General features: G+C 50.6%; 1 protein-coding gene across 6 annotated transcripts in view; it reads left to right on the plus strand.

The window, feature by feature from the left end:
• HEATR1 (HEAT repeat containing 1) overlaps positions 1-23,417 on the plus strand; it is a 317,329-nt gene that overhangs the window by 256,424 nt on the left and 37,488 nt on the right. For all 6 annotated transcript variants that reach the window (XM_029593810.1, XM_029593813.1, XM_029593812.1 and 3 more), the window contains 4 exons: positions 3,921-3,967; positions 4,495-4,618; positions 11,802-11,942; positions 12,666-12,958. In XM_029593810.1, coding sequence (XP_029449670.1) covers positions 3,921-3,967; positions 4,495-4,618; positions 11,802-11,942; positions 12,666-12,958 — 605 coding nt within the window. The remainder of the gene's footprint in view (positions 1-3,920; positions 3,968-4,494; positions 4,619-11,801; positions 11,943-12,665; positions 12,959-23,417) is intronic.

The following is a 23,417-nucleotide window of genomic DNA, read 5'->3' on the forward strand; positions in this document are numbered from 1 at the left end:
TAACTGGGCTGCGGATGGGACGTCCAAGGCCCACTTGGGCTCTTTGCCTTTTAAGGGGAAGCTACTGTTTGGCAAACAGTTGGACGATCTGATGCAGTTCCTGAGCGAGAACAAGGCTTTTAAGTTACTGGAGGATAGGCCCAGACCTCGGTCATCCTTTTCCTCTTGAAGCCGTTTTCGGACCAACCGGCGCCAGAGGCCGCAGAGATCGACGGGGTCGGGCCAAGCCTACCGATCGGGCTCTGCTAGATCCTCCTCTTGGTCTCAGTCCTTTCGAGGGAAGAAGTTCAACAGAACAGGTGGACCCTTGTCGGGATCGGGGGCCAAGTCGGCCCAATGAAATGAGAAGGGTTCATTCCTCGTTACAGCCTCCAGAACTCGTACCAAACGTGGGGGCGAGGCTCACATTGTATTACGAGGAGTGGACCAAGATAACTTCAGACCAGTGGGTCCTCGGCGTGATAAGATGCAGTTACGCATTAGATTTTGTTCGGCTACCGGTGGACAAGTTCCTCGTATCTCCCTGCAAGGCCATCGTCAAGCGCGCCGCTGTAAGGACAACCCTCCGGCGCCTGGAAGACCTGGGCGCCATTACTCCCGTTCCGTCAAGACAACGGGGCACGGGAAGGTACTCCATTTACTTCGTGGTCCCAAAGAAAGACGGCGCGTTCCGGCCCATTCTCGACCTAAAAGGCGTCAACAGGTGCCTGCCCATTCCGCGTTTCATCCGGGCCAAATCCGAGGCAGAGTGTCAACAAGCGATTGCCAGGGTCCTGCAGCTCTTACGATCTCTCGGCTGGGTGGTCAACCTCTCCAAGAGTCACCTACAGCCTACTCAGAGGTTAGAGTACCTCGGAGCCCTGTTCGACACCGAGAGGGCCAGGGTGTCTCTGACTCAGGAGAGAGTGGACAAGCTCCAGCGACAGGTGCGACACCTTTTGTCCATGCGGTGCCCGTTGGTCTGCGATTACCTGATGGTCTTGGGTTCCATGGCGTCAAGGCTCGCCTTGGTCCCCTGGGTATTCGCTCATCTGCGACCGTTACAATCAGCATTACTTTCCCGCTGGAAGCCGGTATCAGAAGAGTTTCATCGGCCGCTGCCCCTCACAGTCCGTGCCAGGGCCAGCCTGCACTAGTGGCTCTCCACCGACCATCTAACGTGCGGTGTTTCTCTGCTCATGCCCACTTGGAGGGTGGTGACGACGGACACCAGTCTCTCTGGTTGGGGGGCAGTCTGTGGGGGCCGCTCGGTGCAAGGTCAGTGGTCGAGCCAGCAGTCGCTGTGGTCCATCAACCGGTTAGAAACCAGGGCGGTATCGTTGGCGTTACGAGCATTTCTCCCGTGGATACGGGGCCGGGCGGTCCGGATTCTGTCGGACAATGCGACCACAGTGGCCTATATCAATCGCCAGGGAGGAACAAGGAGCCAGCAAGTGGCGGAGGAGGCAAATCAGTTGATGTGCTGGGCGGAGCAGCACCTCAGCAGCATCGCGGCTTCCCATATCGCCGGAGTAGACAACATCCAAGCGGACTTCCTCAGCCGTCATCGGCTGGATCCGGGAGAATGGGAGTTACCGGAGGTAGCGTATCGTCTCATTTGTGCCAGGTGGGGACAGCCACACCTGGATCTAATGGCCACCGCTCAAAACTCAAAGTCTCCACGATTCTTCAGCCGTCGGAGGGAGCGGGGCGCAGAAGGAGTCGATGCACTGGTGCTTCCCTGGCCCACGGACGTGTTGCTGTATGTCTTCCCTCCGTGGCCCCTGATCGGCAAGATTTTACGGCGAATCGAGTTACATCCGGCGGAGGTGATCTTGGTGGCGCCGGAATGGCCAAGGCGCCCGTGGTTCGCGGACCTCATTCAGCTGGCGGCGGAGCCTCCGCTTCGGTTTCACGGAGACGCGACCATCCTTCGTCAAGGACCCGTCTGTTTGGAGGATGCGGATCACTTTTGTCTCGCGGCTTGGCTTTTGAAAGGGCGCGCTTGAGGGCTAAGGGGTACTCCGAGGCAGTGATCGCTACGTTGTTGAGAGCTAGAAAGCAGTCTACGTCCTTAACCTATATGCGGGTTTGGACAGTTTTCGAGGACTGGTGTAGTACTCACGAAGTAGACCCTATACGGCCAGCTGTGCCGTCGGTCCTCGCTTTCCTCCAAGAGGGCCTCTCGAAGGGGCTGTCCTGGAGTACCCTAAAGGTCCAAATAGCTGCGCTTGGTTGCCTTAGAGGTAAGGTCCAAGGAGTGTCCTTGTCTTGCCATCCGGATGTGAGGCGTTTTCTTCGTGGGGCTAAACATTTACGCCCACCGATACGAAATCCTTGTCCATCCTGGAATTTAAATTGCGTACTATCAGCTCTGTGTGGAGTCCCGTTTGAACCAATCAAGCGGGCGACACTGAAGGATCTTACCTTGAAGACGGTGTTTCTGGTCGCAATTACGTCCGCTCGTCGGGTCTCGGAACTACAGGCTCTGTCTTGTAGAGAACCATTTTTGCGGTTTTCGGAGGCCGGTGTTTCCCTGCGGACTGTTCCGTCCTTTTTGCCCAAGGTGGTGTCCTCTTTTCACTTGAATCAGTCTGTGGATCTCCCAGGGTTTACGGCCATGGATCAGATGGACAAGGGGTCGAAAGAGTTAAGGAAACTCGATGTTCGCAGGGTTCTAATTCGTTATCTGGAGGTTACGAATCCTTTCCGGGTTTCCGACCACCTGTTTGTTCTCTGCTCCGGGGCTCGCAGGGGGTCTGCGGCTTCGCGTGCCACAATTGCGCGTTGGCTCAAGGAGGCAATTGGTTCGGCGTATCTTCTGCAGGGCAAGGTGGCGCCTAGGGGACTTCGAGCTCATTCGACTCAGGCGCAAGCCACGTCTTGGGCTGAGGTTTCTCAGGTGTCCACGCAGAAAATCTGTAGAGCGGCAACGTGGAAGTCGTTGCATACTTTTACTAGGCATTACAGGCTTGATGTCCAGGCAGCTGAGTCTCAAGGGTTTGGAGCGAGTGTTCTCCGAGCGGGACTCTCTGCTTCCCACCCTCGGTAATTAGCTCTGGTACATCCCAGGTGTCCTGGACTGATCCGGGTACGTACAGGGAAAGGAAAATTAGTTCTTACCTGATAATTTTCGTTCCTGTAGTACCACGGATCAGTCCAGGCTCCCGCCCGTCTGTTCTGATTTGCGCTGAAGAGAGGGAGAGTCCGCTCGTTTTTATATTAGAATATCGTTTATTCCGGTTGCGAATACTGCATTTTTCGAATTTGGAACAAGGCCATTTTGCCTCTGGTTCTGATTATTCTGTTTTCAGCCAGGGGTGTGTTATGAATTGGCTTACGTTAAAGGAGTTCATAGTTAGTTAGTCGGGCATTTATTGCTTTGACATTACGTTCGACTGAGGGGCTGTGGGTGGCACCTTACTATATGTAGGGAGCCCGTCGAGTTTTGCTCTGTCTCCATCTGCTGGTGCGGAGTCACAACCCAGGTGTCTGGACTGATCCATGGTACTACAGGAACGAAAATTATCAGGTAAGAACTAATTTTCCTTTTCACCTCACCTTTTAACCATACCAGTATTCATTTGGCCTTCCTTCCACTTTTTTAATGTGTGGAATATGATTGTGACTTCAGTTGCACAAGTTAATTATCTGATGTTAAAGCATAGGGATAAATTTGATGATGCATGTACGTATACTACTTATAAAAATACTAACTTGTGCACATGCTTCTGAACCCTTGGAATGCTCCTAAAGAGCCCCTCCCCCCCCTTTTTTAAAATCTATTAATATTTATGTACGACATTGCTTGTATACTCTTGATATTTATAAAATGAGATATATGTGCTTTCATGCTAATTTTACACATGCAGTATCACGTAATTCTTTGAAATTTACCTTCTGATAAACATGCAGTGATCAAAATGTGTGTTTTGTGTCAGGTGGTGGAATGTGAGAACGCAGAAGAGCTGCAGGACATTGAGCAAAGGTAAACAGTTCACTTTTTGGCAGTCATGGTCTGCTTTAGAAAGTAGCCCATTTGCAGGTGAATCTGTTTTTCCCAGCGAACACTGCATGTCTACCTTCTACGAAAATTCTGTGAACTGATTTTAATTCATTGGAAAATGTAGAGTCCAGTTCTTGTGCTTTGGATGAAGGAACTCTGGATAGCAGCTTGAAGATTTATGCTTATGTCTTAGTGTCTCCAAGAAATTGCTGAATGGAGACAGCAAGGGAATCGCCATCGGTACCAGGGCTGTGCATGTTTTCACTATTCTGTTGTGGTTTCCTATACTTAAGGACTCCGCAGCTAAACTACACTTTTTCAACTGCTTTGACAAAATTGGGTCAGTTGTCCCACAGTACAGCAGACTGGCATAATCCTATTGCGTGATGTGCATAATAATTTGGAACCAGTCTGTTCTGTATCCCACATGGGATAATTCTGGTAGTGCCCTGTGTAGTTGGTTTTCTTAGAAGTTGCATTGTAAACTGAAAACCAGTTTTCTGCTCTAGATTGCTAGAAGAAGTACTTTGCTACCTAAAGACAGTTGCTGGCTCTGTAGAAAACAATGCTGATAAACCAACAGTGAAATTCTGGAAGGCTCTTCTCAACAAATCCTATGAACTGTTAGATAAGGTTAGTTTCTCTTTCTTTTCTGTGTTTTTTATACATTTAGCACTTATGAAAGATGTTGGATTAAGAGCACTGGAAACTGAAATTTTCCATTTATTCCCACAAATCAAGTGTAGCACAGTCAACGGCCCATACAGGCTTCCCCACATTGCCCTGCCAATATGGATCAACCCTGCTCCAGAGGAGGCCAGCCCAGTGGCAGATGATGTACATTGCCACGCTGAGGACCACTTGAGTTTGATTTCTGGACCAGCACTCTGCTTCCCGGGGACTTGAAGATGCTGCATTCACAGCCCCTAGGGTGGAGAGAATTTGAGTCATTATAAAACAGCAACACCAAGTGGCCAGACTTAGTTAGGATCCATATTAGCCATGTTCCAGAAATATCTGCAGTCTGGCCAAAGACTGTTGCTACAAGGACTGGGCTGGTTGGGTGGAAGATATAAAAACAGGAGGGTAAAAAATCCCTGGGGAGTTGCAAGTGAAGGCTCATGGCATCTTAGCCCAGTAGAGGTTGGATTCAATTGAGCTGGAAGGCTAACTGAGCAAGAGGATATTGGCCAAACGCAATAAATCCTGCTCTGGAGGGCTCACCTCTGAAGGTGAGAGTGATATAGTCTCCATGCCTGTACGGTCTGTAGCAGCCTCTGCCGAGATTATCACTAATTGGCACCACTGGTGGCAGTCTTGGCAAGTTGTGATGGTGGGTTTTATATAATGTGGGTACCTGTCCATTGCAAACATAGCTGAGATAGCCAACTCCAGTTGCTCATGACTTATGATCACTAATCTCAGCCATATTTGATTTTGTGACCTAGAGATGAAAGGCTTGTTACTTTTGTCAGTCCCCTGATCCCCTTCCAGTCCCTCAACATTAATTTTATTAACATGTTAGTGGAGGGGAGGGGGATTTTCATCTTAGTGTCTTCTAGCTGATTAGGTTTCACTATCATCGTACCCTCTGGCTGGCTGTCTATTGCTGCTCTCTACCAGTCTGCAGATAGGACTACACTATGGTGCTTGGAGCCCTCTTTAGGAGAGGGAAGGAAATGCTGAGTTCAGTATGGAAGGGCAAGTCTTCCACCTGATAGTGAGTCCTTATAGGAAGAAGAGAAAATGGAAAATTCCTGAACATACCCAGATCAGTCCAGACAAGTGGGTTTTGCCTCCCTACCAGCAGATGGAGTCAGAGAAACAAAACTTTGAGACACTGCTACATAACAGAGAGTGCCACCTGCAGTCCCCTCAGTATTTCTCTAACTCCAGCAGATGGTAGAGGTGCAACCCTGCAGAAAGAGAAATTGAAGAAGGAGAATTTTGGAGGAAGCTCCCTGAGGTGTTAGGCTCCTTGGTGGACCATCCCTCAAGTTGAGTCGGGCGTCTGGTTGTTGGGAACCCCTGCCTTGTGCTTACCCGACTCGTGCCGGTGGCCCTGAAAATTTGGGACTGGCTCCCTCAGGGCTTCAAGACCTCTGTCTGCAAGGCCACGGAATCAGGGAAGTATACATGTGTGTGTTTTTTGCCTTTTTGTCTTTGATTTTAAAGTTAAAAATGAAAAAGAAAGAAAGGAGCAGAAAGGCAAACAGCTGGTTGCTGGGGAGTGGAAGGTATGGCCATGAAGCAGCGAGGGCTGCAGCTCGGCAGACAGAAGGTAACTACTGGGCCAGTCCATGTGTCCCCCTGGGAGAGCAGCATTCGCAGCCAGGCTTGTAGCGGAGGAGTCACGACAGCGGTTGGTGCAGCTGTGTTTGCTTTCCTGCGCGTCTCTGGGAGCTGTGCTGAACCCAGAGAACAGCGGTCTTTTCCGTTGGTGCCCAGCTGATTTTTCTATATTGCGGGAAGTGGCGCAGCTTGGTTAAGGGAAAAAAAAATCGCCACTCGGGCGCACACCTTTTTAAGGCCGACGGTGTTTGCAGGCCGCAAGGCAGCCATCGGTGCGGGAGTACGTGGTATGGCGCCCAAACTGCGCAGAGAAGTATGGGCTGGAGTCTACATGCTTGAATTCTCGCTCCCTCTGTCCTGGTTGTACTTCGGAAGAGGATGGTTCCTCAGTGGGGGCGCACTGGGGAAAGCTGATTTCTCGCCCTCTGGGGGGTACATCGGTGTCAGTGGCCGAGGGGTCCGGGGGACCCTTTGAGACAGCTGGATCCACAGAGGACCACAGACAGGAGTCCTTTTTAACTAGGGAACCCAGAGATTCCTCTCCCCCACTTTCTCCTGTGGTTCAGGGGGGACTCTGAACAGGGGGGGAACTCCGATAACAGCCTGAAGCGGATGGCCCTTAGAGGTTTTCACTGAAATTTATCCTCTTGATGCATAAAGCCTTCCTGGTAAGGCACCGCACCGAAGAAGCCTAAGAAGGGTCACAGGTGGGTCCGTGGACCTACTGCATCGTCTGGGACTGCGTCGAGCGGAGTCGGAGGTGGACCCCAGGGATGGTAGGGATGCCATGGATGATCTGCAAGATGTCCCTTTGGACCACCAGGGGGTGATATTAGATGCTGACAAGCTGTGGCACCAAGTGTGGACCCGGATGTAGCTAAGCAGATGAAATATCGGAGGGGGCTGATCCTCGAGTTGTCAGTTTATTTAATAAGGTGGAACTATGCCCTCTTATTCCCCAGGTCTTGGAAGAGTTGGAGATTAAAGTGACTCAGGAGGAGTCGGATAGAGAAAGGGGTTAGTCCATTCCTGGATGGGCTGAGGGCCACCCCCCCCCCCCCCCCCGAGTCCGTTTCCCTTACCTAAGAAGATCAGGAAGTTGGGAAGTTATATCCCCTGATGAAGGAGACTTTGGAGCTACTGCGGGTACAGAAGGTGGATGCTGCGGTGTCGGCTGTCACTTAAAAGATGACCATCCCGGTGTGGGGTCTGCCATTTTGAAGGATGTTCAGGACCACAAGTTGGAGATTCACCTAAAGTGGATGTTTGAGGTCCCCATGCTGAGTCTTTGAGCTGCCATTTGTGCCAGCTTGATGCAGAGGACCTGTCTGTGTGGGGTGCAGAAAGCACAGGATCCTACTTCGATAGGAGAATGGTGCCCTGCAGTCAGCTCATTTAGAGGCTGGGGGGGGCTTATGTAGCCGATGCATTTTACGATTTGGTTTGCAAGTCAGCCAGAAGTATGGTCTCGGCAGTGGCGGCCTGCAGGCTTTTGTGGCTGCGCAATTGGTCAGCGGACATGTGGTCGAAAGTTCAGCTGTGCAATCTCCCTTTCAAAGGGAAGCTTCTCTTTGGGGAGGATTTGGATCAGCTGATGAAGATGTTGGGGGAATCTAAAGGGAACAGGCTGCCTGAGGATAAGCACGCTAGTAAGAAGGTGTTCCCTTCTCGAACCCGGTTCAGGGATTTTAGGAGATTTTGATCTGGTAGGACCACCTCCAATGCATCTGTGAAGCTGACAGGTAACTGCCGGCAATCCTTTTGTGGAGGCCATAGAGGCTCCAGGCATAGTGCCGGTCAAGGGGCCAGTGGTGGAAAGTCAACGCAAGGGAGCCAGGGTGTCCCGCTCCTGCATAGAAGCCATAGGGGGCAGCTTGTCCAGCTTTTTTGTGGAGTGGACCAGAATTACATCACACCATTGGGTGCTAGAGGTCATAAGAGATGGCTACGTTCTCAAATTTTTGTGCCCGGTTAGGAAGGCCTTTCTCGAGTTTCACGTGATCTCTTGCAGCAAGCGGGAGGCTGTGTGATGGACGTGTCAAAGGTTACTGGATCTACGTGCCATAGTGCCCATGCTGCGGGAGGTACAAGGGCAGAGCAGATACTCCATTTACTTCGTGGTTCCTAAGAAGGAAGGGTACCCTTTGTCCCATTTTCACCTACAGAAGTTGAACAGGGCCCTTTGGGTGCCATGTTTTTATATGGGAACACTGTGCACGGTTGTAGTGGAAGTCCGCAAAGGAGAGTTCCTGGCATCCCTGGACTTGACGGAGATGTATCTTCATATTCCGATTAGGATGGACCATCAGAAGTTTCTTCATTTCATAGTGCTGGGTCTGCATTTCCATTTTTTGGCCCTTTCTTTCGGACTGGCGACAATGCCACGAACCTTCACTAAAATGGTGGTGGTGGCTATTGCCCTATGCAAGGAAGGAGTTCTGGTTCATCCGTACCTGTATAATTGGCTCATTCGAGCATAGTTGGAGGAGGAGTGCAAGAGGTAGCTTCAGCAGTGATGAACATCTCGCAATCACTAGGTTGGGTCATAAATATGTCAAAGAGCCATCTGGTTCCAACCCAATCCTTGGAGTATCTGGAAGGGCTCTATTTGATACTAGGAAGAGCAGAGTGTTCTTGTCGGAAGACTGAGTGAGGAGGTTGAAGGCACAGGAGACACACCTGCTTCGTCTTATGTTGCCAACAGCTTGGGATTACTTTCAAGTGCTCTGTTCCATGGCATCCACGTTAGATTTGATTCCATGGTTGTTTGCACACATGAGACTTCTGCAGCTCGCTCTGTTGTCCAGGTAGGAGCCGTTGTCAGGATAGTATCATCTGCCGTTGCCCTGCTGCGAGAATCTAGGACTACTCTCTATTGGTGGCTGTCTCAGTGCAGTCTGATGAAAGGAATGGACCTGAAATCCCTGGCCTCAGTGGTGGTCACCACAGATAGTTAGTGTGTTTTCGGACAATGCGACAGTGGTGGCGTACATCAACTGTCTAGGTGGGACGAATAGTTGGGTGGTAGCTCTGGAGGCACAGTGTTCGTTTGTGTGGGAAGAGCACTATCTCAAGGGCATAGTGGCCTTGCATGTCGCAGGGGCGGAAAACGTACAGGCAGACCTCCTCAGCAGGCAGCAACTGGACCCAGGGTAATGGGAATTGTCCCATGAGGCTTGGAACCGCATTTGTGCCTGGTGGGGTGTTCCCCAGCTGGGCCTCATGGCGACACGGTTCAACACAAAGACAGAGAGGTTTCTCAATCACAGAAGAGAGGTCAATTCGGTGGGCCTGGATTGCTCTAGTGTGCCCTTGGGCATTGGCGATCCTGCTGTACGTGTTTCCTCCTTGGTCTCTGGTCAGTCGAATTCTGTGGCAAATAGAGGTGCATCCTGGTTCCGTGATATTGTTAGCATCCGAGTGGCCGCAGTGTCTGTGGTTTGCAGATCTGGTGCATCTGGCGGTGGTCAGATCCCTTTGGCTGGCTCATCTACCAAAGTTGCTGCATCAGGAACCCATATTTTCGGATCAAGATGATCACTTTTGTCTCATGGCTTGGATTTTGAGAGGTGGTGGCTGCACCTGGAAGGTTATTCGGAGCAGGTTATTTCCACGTTTCTCCAGGCTCATCGATCTCCCATTTTGGCGTATATTCAGGCAGGAGGGCATTTGGGTCTTGGTGACTTTAGAGACAGGTGCATCCCCTGTCAGCGGAGGTTCCTCTCATCTTGGAATTTGTGCAACAGTGCTTGTCTAAGGGTCTCGCCTATAGTTCCATTCGCATTCAGGTATCAGCTTTGGGCTCTCTTAGGGGCAAAAGGCGAGGGAGGTTCTTGGCCTCACGTCCGGACGTGGTTCAGTTTTTAAAAGAGGTCAAGCATTTGCAACTTATGGTCTGGAAGATATGCCCAATTTGGAGCCTTAATTTGGTCTTGCGAATTTTGTGTGGGGCTATGTTTGAGCCTTTGAAGAGAGCGACGCTGAAGGCTTCAACTTGGAAGGCAGTGTTCCTGCAGGCCTTCTGTTCAGCCATACAGGTTTTGGAGTTACAGGCTCTGTCTTGCAAGAATCCCTTTCTGCAGATTTCCCATGATGGGGTTTTCTTGCAGACAATCCCCTTTTTTTGCTTTCATGTTAATCAATTGGTAGACCTTCCAGCTTTTCCGTTGTGGTCTAAGGATTCCCCTAGGGGCAGGGAGCTGCATCTCTTGGATGTGAGGAGAGCTCTGTTGCGTTATCTGGAGCTGTTGAATAGTTCTAGCACTCTGATCACATTTTTGTCATGTGTGGGGCAGGAAGAAGGGAGAGAAGAAGGCCGTGCAAATAGCCACTTTCCTTTGGTTGAAAGTGGCTATTTGCACGGCCTATGTTTGTAAGAACCGTCAAGTTCCAGCGGGGCTGAAGGCGTACTCTACAAGATCGCTAGCCACTTCCTGGGCAGAATGTCAGTTGCTGTCGCCTCAGGAGATTTGTAGGGCTGCGGTGTGGTCCTCGTTGCATATGTTCACCAGACATTACCACATGGATGTGAGAGCACAGGAAGAAGCGTTCTTTGGTATGAGAGTGTTCTGCATGCGGGTCTTTCGGGTTCCCGCCCAGTCTAGGGGTGCTGTGGTACATCCCACTTGTCTGGACTGATCTGGGTATGTTCAGGAAAGGAAAATTGGTTCTTACCTGCTCATTTTCATTCCTGTAATACCACAGATAAGTCCAGAGATCCATCCCATCACTGCCAAAAGACTATGTTTTTTGTCAACTGGTGGTTCAAGTTGGTTGCCTTTCATGGTATTTGGGCAGTTGTTGATCATGGCTTGAGTTTTTCAGATTTAGTTTTTGGGAGTGTTTTGGGCCCCAGGTTTTGGGGGTTTCCAACCCTATAGTTTTCCCTGTTAGCCCAAGAAAGGGGTTTTGGGGTTACATCTTGACTTGGGTACAGGTCAATACTGAGGGGACTTGAGCAGTGCCTCAAAGTTTTGTTTCTCAGACTCCATCTGCTGGTAGGGAGGCAAAACCCACTTTTCTGGACTGATCTGTGGTATTACAGGATTGAAAATTAGCAGGTAAAAACCAATTGTCCTTTTGTTGTGGCCCAGCACTTTCTGCCAATAAAAATAAATGAAGGAGCATCCAAAAATTATAAGTGGTTTGTTTGTTTTTTTGAAAGGAGAATGAGTGACCACATATCCTAGTAATTGTTAAAACCAGATATTCATATTGCTTAGGAGCTACTGTCTTTGACAGTTTGCATTTTTTTTTGTCTGAGGGGCTTCTTTCTAGTATTGGTTAGATAGAAATCTGAATGGGTAAAAGCTTAGCAGAAATCCTGCGGCAGGAGTTGTGTCCCGTCCTTGGCAAGTTTTGCAGTAGTTTTTCCCTGGGTAAATCTCTCCATGATTGGGGGTGTCCTCTCCGCTGTAAGATGATGCCAGTAGAAGTCAGCAGTACCTTTCTTTCTTTTTTTTTTTTTTTTAATTGACCTCATCTTGCTATCAAATATTCATCTTTTTGCTTATTATGTTTCCAGGTGAATGCCTTGCTGCCTACGGAAAGATTTATCCCCGTGATTCGAGGGCTGATGGCCAGCCAGCTGCCCTTGGTGCGACGGAAAGCAATGGAGCTCCTGAACAATAAGCTGCAGCAGCACATGAAATGGCAGGAGGCACAAGTAAGTCGGGACACTGACATCCCCCTCCCCCTTCCCGTGCAGCAGGAGGGGGAATCCCCTCTCCCCCTCTGACTGCCTTCACCACGGTCATTTCTACTGGCAGCATTCCGATTTGTGCTAATTTAGCTATTTTTCTATGTCCTTCCGCCTCAGCTTGTATTTCTGAAGCGAGTGTTGTGTTACGTTTTTGCGCTTGGAGAGAGGAAACGGAGACTCATGAGGATTTTAGAAGAGGGTGGTATTTGAGACAGTTTCTGTCAGTATGTCTTTGCACAGCATTACTTCATATTTCATTAGCTATGTTTTAGTTTAGTTTGCCCTTAACCGGTGCCCTGGGAGTTGTCATTGAAACTGATTGTTGTGCTCAAATCCTCCTTCAGGACGCTGGCTGTTCCCACACTACAGTGCTCCACTGAACTATGCAAGAATTTCCCAATCCTCATATTCTTTGCCATAGCTTAATACTGACCAATAAAAAAATACTCCTTGAAAGATCTGTATGAAGTGCCAGCTTGGTTTTATAATGTGCTTCCTCACTGGTTAATTCATGTAAGCTATTTGGATAACTTTGAAAAATCACCAGCAATGGTGTTAGAATGCTGACCTTCAGCAATACAGATATAAGAACAGAGGCTGAACCATCAAGGCAATAGATACGAGCCCATATCTCAAAGTTTGCTTTCTGCATTCCATTTTGAAATTCTGTTCTTCCCTCCTTTTCAGATTCGGCTGCTGTTGGGACTAGTTGGGGAACTCTTGTCTATCGTGAGCCGTAAGGCAGACACGGAAGAGGAGGAGCAGGCCATCAACAGACAGACGGCACTCTTCAGCCTGAAACTGCTGTGCCGGTGCTTTGGTGCGGCAGAGCAGGAGGCGTTTGTGCCAGTGCTGAGCGTGGCTGTGGAGCTGATCTGTGCGGAAGGGCACGAGGACAGGAATGTGATGGGTAGCGCACTGCTCTGTGTAGCAGAGGTCACCAGTGTGCTGAAAGCGTTGGCAATTCCACAGCTTCCAAGGTAGCATGCCGCAGTCCCACTGCTCTCACGGAACTAGTTATCTTTTGTACCACCTTCCTCTACAGTGATCCCTATTCAAAAGGTGTGCTAAGGGCTGACAAATTAGTTTATTGTGAAGAGGGTTTGTTGTACAAGATGTACATTTGGGTAGGAGGGCATGGTGGGGCCTGATAACGTTACAAGCAACGTAGAGGGAGCACTCTGCATGACTTTTTCTGTATTTCCCATATAGATGACGATCAGGTGCAGTGATACAATACTAATGTTCTTTTCAAAACTGTCAGGAGAAAGACCACGTTAATGGCCTTGACGAAAGCTGCCCAGTAACACACATGCAGAGTGTGTTGCTCCTTCTGTCCCTGTATCTGATATTGTCAGACAAAGAATCCTGATGAAGTCCAGACGTTGAAATAATGACTGTTGGCTCATTTTTACAGAATATCTCAACTAAACTTGATCCAGAAATTTTCCAAAATTAAGTCTGCGTATCTACATTGCATGTGATATTATCTGAGACATTGGCTTTATTTCCACTGGCACCAAAATTTGTCCTACCCTCTGCTTCTTGGAGCCTCAATCCCTGAACATCGCGTTTTGAAAATTGACTTTACGAACCTGGGCTTCTTTCCTCCAAGACTGTCCCAAAGGATTAAATCGCTCTCTTCCCCCCCCCCCCCCCCCCCATTCCTCCCCATTTCTTATAATAACTTCTCTGCACAGAAATCAGGGTAAACAAATAAAAGCAACAATATATAATGTATATATGAGGTGATACCTTTTAATTGGACTCTCTTAATGCATTTCTTGACTAGCTTTCAAGAGCCTGATACTTTTTCTCAAGTCAGAATAGAATGACATTACCAGGAAACGGAATCATACGAGGTATTCCAATGATAAGGGGAAATGTGGGAAGAATGAGAGGTGGTTTTGATGGGTGAATATAAGATGACAGGTAGTAAAATTTTAATACTGATAATGTGATAAGAAACCCCTCGGTCTTTGAGTCCTTTTTTTTATCAGTTCAGAAGTGTCTGAGCATTTTAACTTCAAAAGTCTTGTGTTCTTGGATTATTTTAGATTTTCCTTTAATTTCCTGTTCCCTGTACGTACCAGGATCAGTCCAGGTCACCTGGGTTGTGACTCCGCACCAGTAGATGGAGACAGACTAAAACTTGTGGGCGGAGCCATATATGCCCCTGTGCCAGTCACAGCCCCTCAGTCTTACTCTGTCTCCAGTAGATGGTGCAGGTGAGGTCACAGCTCCTGCCTGCCCTGGTTCTGGTACTCCGTCAGGGTTGGTTCTTTTACTTGGTTTTAGGCCAGTTTAGGCTATAGTTGTTTTCTTTTGGGAATTTTGCATTGTAAATTGTCACTGACGTCCCGCCCGCCCTGCCTCCCAGGGGGTTTGAGAGGTCCTGAGGGGACTACCCTCCCCCGGTTGAGGCCGCTGCTAGGGTTGAGGACCCGGCTACGCGAGTAGCAGCGTCTGGGGTGACACCGGGGAGCCCGGTTCACTCACCCCTGCTGGATTAGGGCTCCAGGACGGTGGATAGTGACAGGTTTTTTTTTTGTAAAAAAAAAAAAAAAGAAAGTTGTTGATTTTGTTTCCGGCTCTGTTCCTTCGCGTCGCCGCTCCGTGTTGGCTCCGGGGGGGCGCTGATGGCGGGGGGAGGTCGGTCGCCTTAATCCTACCTGTTTATTCGCGTGGCTCTCCGTTTCGTCGCGTTTCGCCGGCATGCCTCGGGGCTGGGTCGTTTGCTCCCAGGAGGTTCCTAGGTCCTGAAGGGACCATTCCTCCTGGTAGGGCACTGGCTGGGCTACGGGTCGCGGATCCGGGGTTCGCTTACAGCCCAGCCGGGGGATACCGGGGAGCCCGGTTCTCTCGCCCCGGCCGGACCGCCGTACCGCTGCGAGGGACAGCTCAGTTTAAAAAAAAAAACAAAACAAAAAAAAAACGGTGCAGTTTTCTTTTCAGCGCGCCGGGTTCTCTGCTGCAGCGGTCGTTTCGGCGTTTCCCTCTTTCTCCCTTCTCTCTTTTTAATTTTGCGTTTTCGGCACGCTTCCGAGCAGGCCGCTTGGGTCGGCCTGCTCGACTTGCAACTCCAGCGCCGTGCGCCTCTAGCGAGCGCGGTTTCCTCAGGCGGCAAAAAGGGGGGGCACAGGATCGTCGGCCTGTCTTCAGGGGGTGCTTGTTCGGCGGCAGCCTCTCGCGTTTGCGGTCGGGGACCATCCGGCGGCCTTCCCCAAGCTGTTCCTGTCTGCCGCGGGAAAAGATTAAAAAAAAAAAAAAAACGCCGACCTCTCGCGCGAAATTGGCGGGAACGTCGGCCATCTTGGTGCCAGCGTCGAGCGCGACACCAAGCGGCAGGTCCCAGGATTTTCCCTTGTTCCGTTCCCCCCCTCCCCCCTCCCCCCCCAGCGGCCGACTCCGCGGTCTATTTACCATCGGAGGCGGTGGGGGGGGAGGGCTGGGGGAGAAACGCTCTTTGCCCCTGGTTTGCTTTTGGCCTGGCATGGGGCCTTTTCTGTCCCTGGTTTTCTTTTGGCCTGGCTTAGGGCCTTTACGGCCCGCAGAGCCCTCAAGCGACCTTCTGGCCAGGTGGGGGGGCCTGAGAGGCCCATCAGTTTGGACTGGACGCATATTCGGCCGCGGATCGCGGCAGCGCGATTCATAGCCAGATCGCCCGTTGGGGACCCTACCGCCTAGCTTGGGCACGGACCCTGCCTCTGACTCGTCGGATCCGGTATTTCCTAGGTGCCCTCCCCTCCTCCGAGGGGGGCTGGGGGAGAGGTCTACATCTGATTCGTCGGGTCCGGAGATTTCCAAGGCGTCCTCCCCCGCCTCCGAGGGGGGCTGAGGGGGATGGCGCGCCGCCGCAGGGGGGCGGCGAGGCAGACACAGGCTTCGGAAGGGGATCACTTGAGCTTGATCCGCCTCTTCATCAGGAAGTAGATGGCCCCTGATTCCCGCCATCCTGGAGGGGTTGGGCATCGCCACCCCGCTGGGGGTAGGCTCGGCTGGGCTTCCTTCCTTTTCACCTCTCTGGGTCAGCCCTGCCCTCTCGAGAACAGGATACTCCGGCGTTGCACCTTTAGGTCACGAACGCTTTGGGTAAGCTCTCTCCCTTGCCGGAGATCGAAGGATTTCCCTAGGGGAAATCGGGGTTTTTCCAACGGCCCGAGGATAAATTCAGGGCGCGGGATTCGTTTTCGGCCAGGTCCCGCTTTCGTGATCCCAGGACGTCACGTCCTCAAAGTCTCCTGGTCAGGCGTATAGGACTTCTTCCTCCCGGACCCCGCCATGGCGGCAGCAGTCCTTCGGGGGAAACGAGGGAGCCCCGGCGTGCGCAGGGGTCCTAAGCTTCGCAATGAAAGGGGGTCGGCCTCTCGCTCTCTCACCGCAGCCACAGCACGCCGTTCCCAACGTCGGGGCGCGGTGGATTTCAGTTGTCAAGAGATGGGCCGGTGTAACGTCAGACCAGTGGGTCCTCCACGTGATCAGACTCGGCTGCCTCCTCCGTTCCGGTCAACCACACGGCAGGGGCCGTTACTCCATTTACTTCGTCGCCCCAAGAAAGGCGGCACGGCCAGATCTATTCTGGATCTCGGTGGAGTGCACAGATGCCTTTGCGTTTCTCACTTCAACATGGAGTCGATTCGGTCGGTAATTGCTGCGGGGCAGCCCGGCGAGTTTTCTGACCTCCCTAGCTCTCGCGGAGGCGTATCTTCGCATAGGCATTCAGCTGTCGTTCCTGCACTTCGTCAGGTTCTGCGTTCTAGGACGGCATTGCCAGTTTCAAGCACTCCCGGTTGGTCTCGCGACGGCCCCCGTACGTTCACGAAGGTGATGGTCGCGGTGGCGGCGCGGCTGCGCCAGTAAGGTCTCCTGGTACATCCTTACCTGGACGATTGGTGGATTCGGGCGAAGCCCGAGGATCAATGTCGGTTGTCAGTTGGCCAGGGGCCTACACCTTGGCAGTCCCTAGGATGGGTGGTCAACTTCAACAAGAGTCATCGGACACCCTCGCAGACCTTGGAATATCTGGGAGCCGTTGTCGACACGTCGCAGGGCTAGGTGTTCCTGTCACACGAACGGAGATACGAGCTGCCAGCTCAAGTAAGGCGCTTCTTGTCTCTCAGCCGGCCGCGGGTCTGCGACTGCCTTACGGTCCTGGGCTCTATGGCTTCCACACTCGCGCTGGTTCCCTGGGCGTTCGCTCATCTGCGACCATTACAGTCGTCCTTACTATCTCGCTGGGCGCCGGTTTCCAAGGAGTTCCGCTTACCGCTTCCACTAGGGGGACACGCAAGGTCCAGCCTGCTCTGGTGGCTGGATTCCAGTCATCTGTCCTCTGGAGTGTCTCTTCTGGTGCCCAATTGGACGGTGGTGACCCCGGATGCCAGCCTCTCCGGTTGGGGTGCGGTCTGCCTAGGGAGCTCGGTCCAAGGCCTATGGTCAGTGTCGCAAGCCCAGTGGTCTATCAACAGACTAGAGACCAGAGCGGTCCGTCTGGCTCTGCAAGCCTCCCTACCGGTAGTGCGGGGAAAAGCGGTCCGAGTGTTGTCGGACAACGCGACCACCATGGCCTACATCAACCGCCGAGGCGGGACAAGGAGCCCACAGGTGGCGGAGGAAGCTCGGCGCTTAATGGTCTGGTCAGAGCTACATCTCGGCGACACAGCAGCCTCTCACATTGCAGGAGTCGACAACGTTCAGGCGGATTTTCTCAGCCGGCATCGCCTGGATTCTGGAGAGTGGGAGCGGGCGGACGAAGCTTTTCTTCTCATTTGCGAAACGTAGGGAGTGCCCCACATTGATCTGATAGCCACGTGGCACAACGTGAAGGCTCCGCGATTTTTCAGTCGGCGTCGAGAAAGGGGGGCAGAAGGCATCGATGCGCTGGCGCTTCCCTGGCCGACGGATGTTCTGCTGTACGTGTTTCCCCCGTGGCCGATGATCGGCAAGATTCGGCGGCGCATTGAGTTGCACCCAGCCAACGTGATCCTGGTGGCACCGGAGTGGCCGCGCCGGCCGTGGTTCGCAGACCTCCTCCAGCTCACAGTAGCGGCACCCCTTCAGCGCCAGGGAATGGCGGGTCTACTCCATCAGGGCCCCGTCTGTTTGGAGGATGCGGATCACTTCTGTCTCGCAGCATGGCTTTTGAGAGGAATCGGCTGAAGAGAAAAGGTTACTCAGATGCGGTGGTAGCCACGTTGCTACGTTCCAGGAAACAGTCGACGTCCCTGGCTTATGTCCGTGTCTGGGTAGTTTTTGAGGAATGGTGCGTGCAACGTGGGGTGGGCCCCACTACGGCTTCTGTCTCTGACATTCTGGCATTCCTCCAGACAGGTCTAGCCAAAGGTCTGGCTTGCAGTTCTCTATGGGTCCAAGTGGCAGCGATCGGTTGTTTGCAAGGTGAGATCCGTGGTACGTCCCTGGCTCTTCACCCGGTTATCTCCCGTTTACTTCGGGGAGCTAAGCACCTTCGTCCTCCATTGCGTCTCCCCTGTCTGGCTTGGAACCTCAATTGGGTTGAACCTTTGAAACACGTAACTATTAAGGACCTCACGTTGAAGACGGTGTTCTTGGTGGCGGTCGCTTCGGCACGGCGTGTTTCGGAGTTACAGGCCTTGTCCTGTAGGGAACCCTTCTTGCGCATTTCCGATTCCGGTGTTTCTTTGCGGACGGTTCCTTCCTTCCTGTCGAAAGTGGTGTCGGCCTTCCATGTAAATCAATCGGTTGAGCTGCCTGCTTTCGCGTTCGGGGAGCCCTCTGATCCAGAAGCGAGGGAATTGCGGACGCTTGACGTGCGGAGATCCCTCCTTCGCGGTCTGGAGGTCACTTATCCATTTCGGGTCACAGATCATCTGTTTGTTTGGTTCTCTGGTCCAAAGACAGGAGCTGCAGCGTCCCGCACGACGATTGTCCGTTGGCTCAAGGAGGCCATTGGTTCGGCGTACTTGGTGCGGGGAAAACCACTTCCCGTGGGTCTTCGGGCTCGCTCGACTCGCTCTCAAGCTGCGTCTTGGGCGGAGGCTTCTCAGGTGTCGCATCAGGAGATTTGCAGGGCGGCTACCTGGAAGTCGTGGCATACCTTTATCCGGCATTACCGGTTGGATGTCCGGGCTACCGATTCCGGGGATATGGAGAGATGGTACTCCGAGCGGGACTCTCTGCTTCCCACCCTCGGCAAGTTGGCTCTGGTACATCCCAGGTGTCCTGGACTGATCCTGGTACGTACAGGGAAAGGAAAATTAGTTTCTTACCTGATAATTTTCGTTCCTGTAGTACCAAGGATCAGTCCAGGATCCCGCCCGCAGTGCTGCGCTGAAGTAACGGAGAGTCCGCTCACTGTTCTGGGTTAATCTTGTCCGCTTGTTTCGCTCTCTCGGTTGGAGGGTCCGTTTCCAGAAGGGGTGTTTCTTTCCCCGTTCTATTAGCGGTTTATAGTTAGTTTTGGTTTTAGTTCTCTGGTTGTGTTTCTACTTTGACATTACGTATGACTGAGGGGCTGTGACTGGCACAGGGGCATATATGGCTCCGCCCACAAGTTTTAGTCTGTCTCCATCTACTGGTGCGGAGTCACAACCCAGGTGACCTGGACTGATCCTTGGTACTACAGGAACGAAAATTATCAGGTAAGAAACTAATTTTCCTTTCATAAAGTCGTTGATGTAGTGGTTTGCTTCCAAAAAGTGCTTCCCGACAAAGGCATCACTTTCATCTTCCCAGTGGTGTTTGATTTTCAGTCTGTGTGAATTTGACTCTTGCCTTTAATGTCTGGCCTGTCTCAGCAGTGTAGCATGCTTCTTCACATTTTCTTCAGTCAATAACACACACTACGTTAGAAGAGGAACATGAGTCAGATTCCCTTCTGTTAAATGTTTTTCTCACCACTAAATTCTGTTTTCCCTTTCAGGTTACCAAATCCTCCTTTCAGGGTTTTCTAAAATGTTTTGGGGGAAATGGGGCGCCTTTTCTCTGCCTTTAAGTCTCTGCTTCTTTCTGGTGTAAAGCATAATTTTGCACTTGAAATTAGAAATTCTCCTGTGGTCTTATAGCAGAAAGGATATTCCCATGCTGAACGTCCTGCTCCCTGTTCAAACTCCCACAAGTGGGGATTTTGTTGATGGGGTAGGGAGATGATCTGTCTAGTTGGCTAACAAAATCTCAACTACAGTTGACCCAATGATTTAAACTTTCAGAAGCAGTAGAAACGCAACTTCTGTGCTTTAAAAGAAGTAAGAAGGCCAGTTTGTGTTCTGCTGCTGCAGCAGCTGAGTAGTATAATATACAGTGCATTCACAAAGTATTCAAACCCCTTCACTTTTTTCACATTATCTTATGTTACAACCTTATTCTAAAATGACTATGCACTTTTCCCTAATCAGTCTACACACAATACCCCATAATAACAAAACGAAATCAGGTTTGTAGAAATTTGTGCAAATTAAAAAAAAAAAACCAAAAAAAAAATCCTGAAATGACACATTTACGTAAGTATTCAGAGCCTTTGCTATGACACTCAGAGTTGACCTCAGGTGCATGCTATTTCCATTGATCATCCTTGAGGTGTTTCTCCAACTTGATTGCAGTCCATCTGTAGTAAATGTAATTGATTGGACATGATTTGGATAGGCACACACCTGTCTCGATAAGGTCCCACAGTTGACAGTGTATGTCAAAGCAAAATCAATTGTCTGTAGACCTTGGGGATAGGATTGTGTTGAGGCACAAATCTGGGGAAGGGTACAAAAAAAAAATGCAGCATTGAAGGTCCCGAAGAACACAGTGGCCTCCTTCATTCTTAAATGGAAAAAGTTCAGAACCACCAGAACCTTTCCTAGAGCTGACCGCCTTCCCAAATTGAGCAATTGAGGGGAGAAGGGCCTTGGTCAAGGAGGTGACCAAGAACCCAGTGGTCAATCTGACAGACCTCCAGAGTTCTGCTTTGAAGATGGGAGAATCTTCTGGAAGGACAACCATCTCCGCAGCACTCAACCAAACAGGCCTTTATGATAGAGTGGCCAAACGGAAGCCGCCACTCAGTAAAAGGCACATGACAGCCCACATGGGAGTTTGCCAAAAGGCACTTAAAGGGCTCTCAGAGCATGAAAACCAAGATTCTTTGTTCTGATGAAATCAAAATTGAACTCTTTGGCCTGAATGCCAAGCATCCATGTCTGGAGGAAACCAGGCACTGCTCGTCACCTAGCAAATACCATCCCTATAGTGAAGCATGGTGGTGGCAGCATCATGCTGTAGAGATGTTTTGCAGCTGCAGGAACTGGGAGACCATTCAGAATTGAGGGAAAAATGAATGGAGTAAATTACAGAGAGATCCTTAATGAAAACCTGCTCCAGAGCGCTCTGGACCTCAGACTGGGGCGATGATTTGCCTTCCAGTAGGACAACAACCCTAAGCCCACAGCTAAGACATTGCAGGAGTAGCTTCGGCACAGGTCTGTGAATGTCCTTGAGTGGCCCAGCCAGAGCCTAGACTTGAACCCGATCGAACATCTCTGGAGAGACCTGAAAATAGTTGTGCATCGATGCTCCCCATCCAACCTGACAGAGCTTGAGAGGATCTGCAGTGAAGATTGGGAGAAAATCCCCAAATCCAGATATACCAAGATTGTAGCGATATACCCAAGAAGACTTGTGGCTGTAATCATTGCAAAAGATGCCTCAATAAAGTACTGGGTAAAGGGTCTGAATACTTACATAAAAGTGATATTTCAATTTTTTTTTTTTTATGAATTTGCATACATTTCTACAAACCTGATTTGTTTGTAGATTGAGGAGGGAAAAAAATGCATATTCATTTTAGAATAAGGCTATAACGTAACAATGTGGAAAAAGTGAAGGGATCTGAATATTTTCAGAATGCACAGTAATCCTACATATCCTGTCACTTTGTGCCCACTTGCAGTTCACACACAGATTGGGGCCAATACAGTACAGTGCGCTCCGGTTTGGACGCGCGTTTTCGATGCGCTAGCTTTACCCCTTATACAGTAAGGGGTAATAGCGCGTCGAAAACGCACGGCCAACCCCCCCCCAAAACTAATAGTGCCCGCAACATGTAAATGCATGTTGATGGCCCTATTAGTTATTCCCACGCGATACAGAAAGTAAAATGTGCAGCCAAGCCGCACATTTATTTTCAGAAATTAACGCATTCCAAAGGCTGGCGTTAATTTCGGCTGGCACCGGGAAAGTGTACAGAAAAGCAGTAAAAACTGCTTTTCTGTACACCCTCCGACTTAATATCATAGCAATATTAAGTTGGAGGCTCCAAAAGTAAAAAAAAAAAAAAAATTAAAAATCTGCCCGCGGCCCACGGGTTGGAAGACGGACGCTCAATTTAGCCGGTGTCCATTTTCCGAACCCGTGGCTGTCAGCGGGCTCGAGAACCAACGCCGGAAAAATTGAGCGTTGGCTGTCAAACCCGCTGACAGCTGCCGCTCCTGTCAAAAAGGAGGCACTAGGGACGCGCTAGTGTCCCTAGCACCTCTTTTTACCGCGGGCCCTCATTTGCATCTTCTTCCCCCCTGAATTGCGCGCACAGGAGAGTGGCCTGTGCGCGCGCCGGGAGAGCAGGCGAGCCACTCTACCGCGACTTTTACTGAATCGGCCTGATTGTTAGGGCTCTTCAGCTTGGAGAAAGGACTGTTGCGGGGAGATATGATAGAGGTCTAAAATAATGAGAGGAGTGGAACCCGTAAATACAAATCAGTTATTTACTCTTTCAAAAAGTACAAAGACTAGGGGACATGCAATGAAGTTACTAGATAATACATTTAAGATAATTAGGAGAAAATATTTTTTTACTCAACATATAATTGAATTCTGGAATTTGTTGCCGGAGGATGTGGTAAAAGCTGTTAGTGTAGCTAGGTTTAAAAAAGGTTTGGACAAGTTCCGGAAGGAAAAGTCCATAAACCATTATTGAGGTTGATTTAGCGAAATCCACTGCTTATCCCTAGGATGAGTGGCATGGAATCTATCAATCTTTTGGAGTTTTGCCAGGTATTGTGACTGGGATTGGCAACTGTTGGAGACAGGATATTAGACTTGATGGACCTTTGGCCTACTCAGTTTGGCAAATCTTATGTTCTTATCCTACTACTTACAATAATACACATGGGGGTAGATTTACAAAAACGGCGCGTTTGTGTACTTTTGTTGTCGCTCCAGACGCAAACAAAAGTACGCAGGATTTTAGTAGATACGCGCGTATCCGCTAAAATCCGGGATCGGCGCGCGCAAGGCTATCGATTCCATATAGCCGGCGCGCGCCGAGCCGCGCAGCCTACCTCCGTTCCCTCCGAGGCCGCTCCGAAATCAGAGCGGCCTCGGAGGGACCTTTCTTTTGCCCTCCCCTCACCTTCCCCTACCTAACCCACCCGCCCGGACCTGTCTAAACCCTCCCCCCTTACCTTTGTCGGGGGATTT

The sequence above is a fragment of the Rhinatrema bivittatum genome, chromosome 3 (assembly GCF_901001135.1).
Source record: "Rhinatrema bivittatum chromosome 3, aRhiBiv1.1, whole genome shotgun sequence".
In the NCBI taxonomy this organism is placed as follows: domain Eukaryota; kingdom Metazoa; phylum Chordata; class Amphibia; order Gymnophiona; family Rhinatrematidae; genus Rhinatrema; species Rhinatrema bivittatum.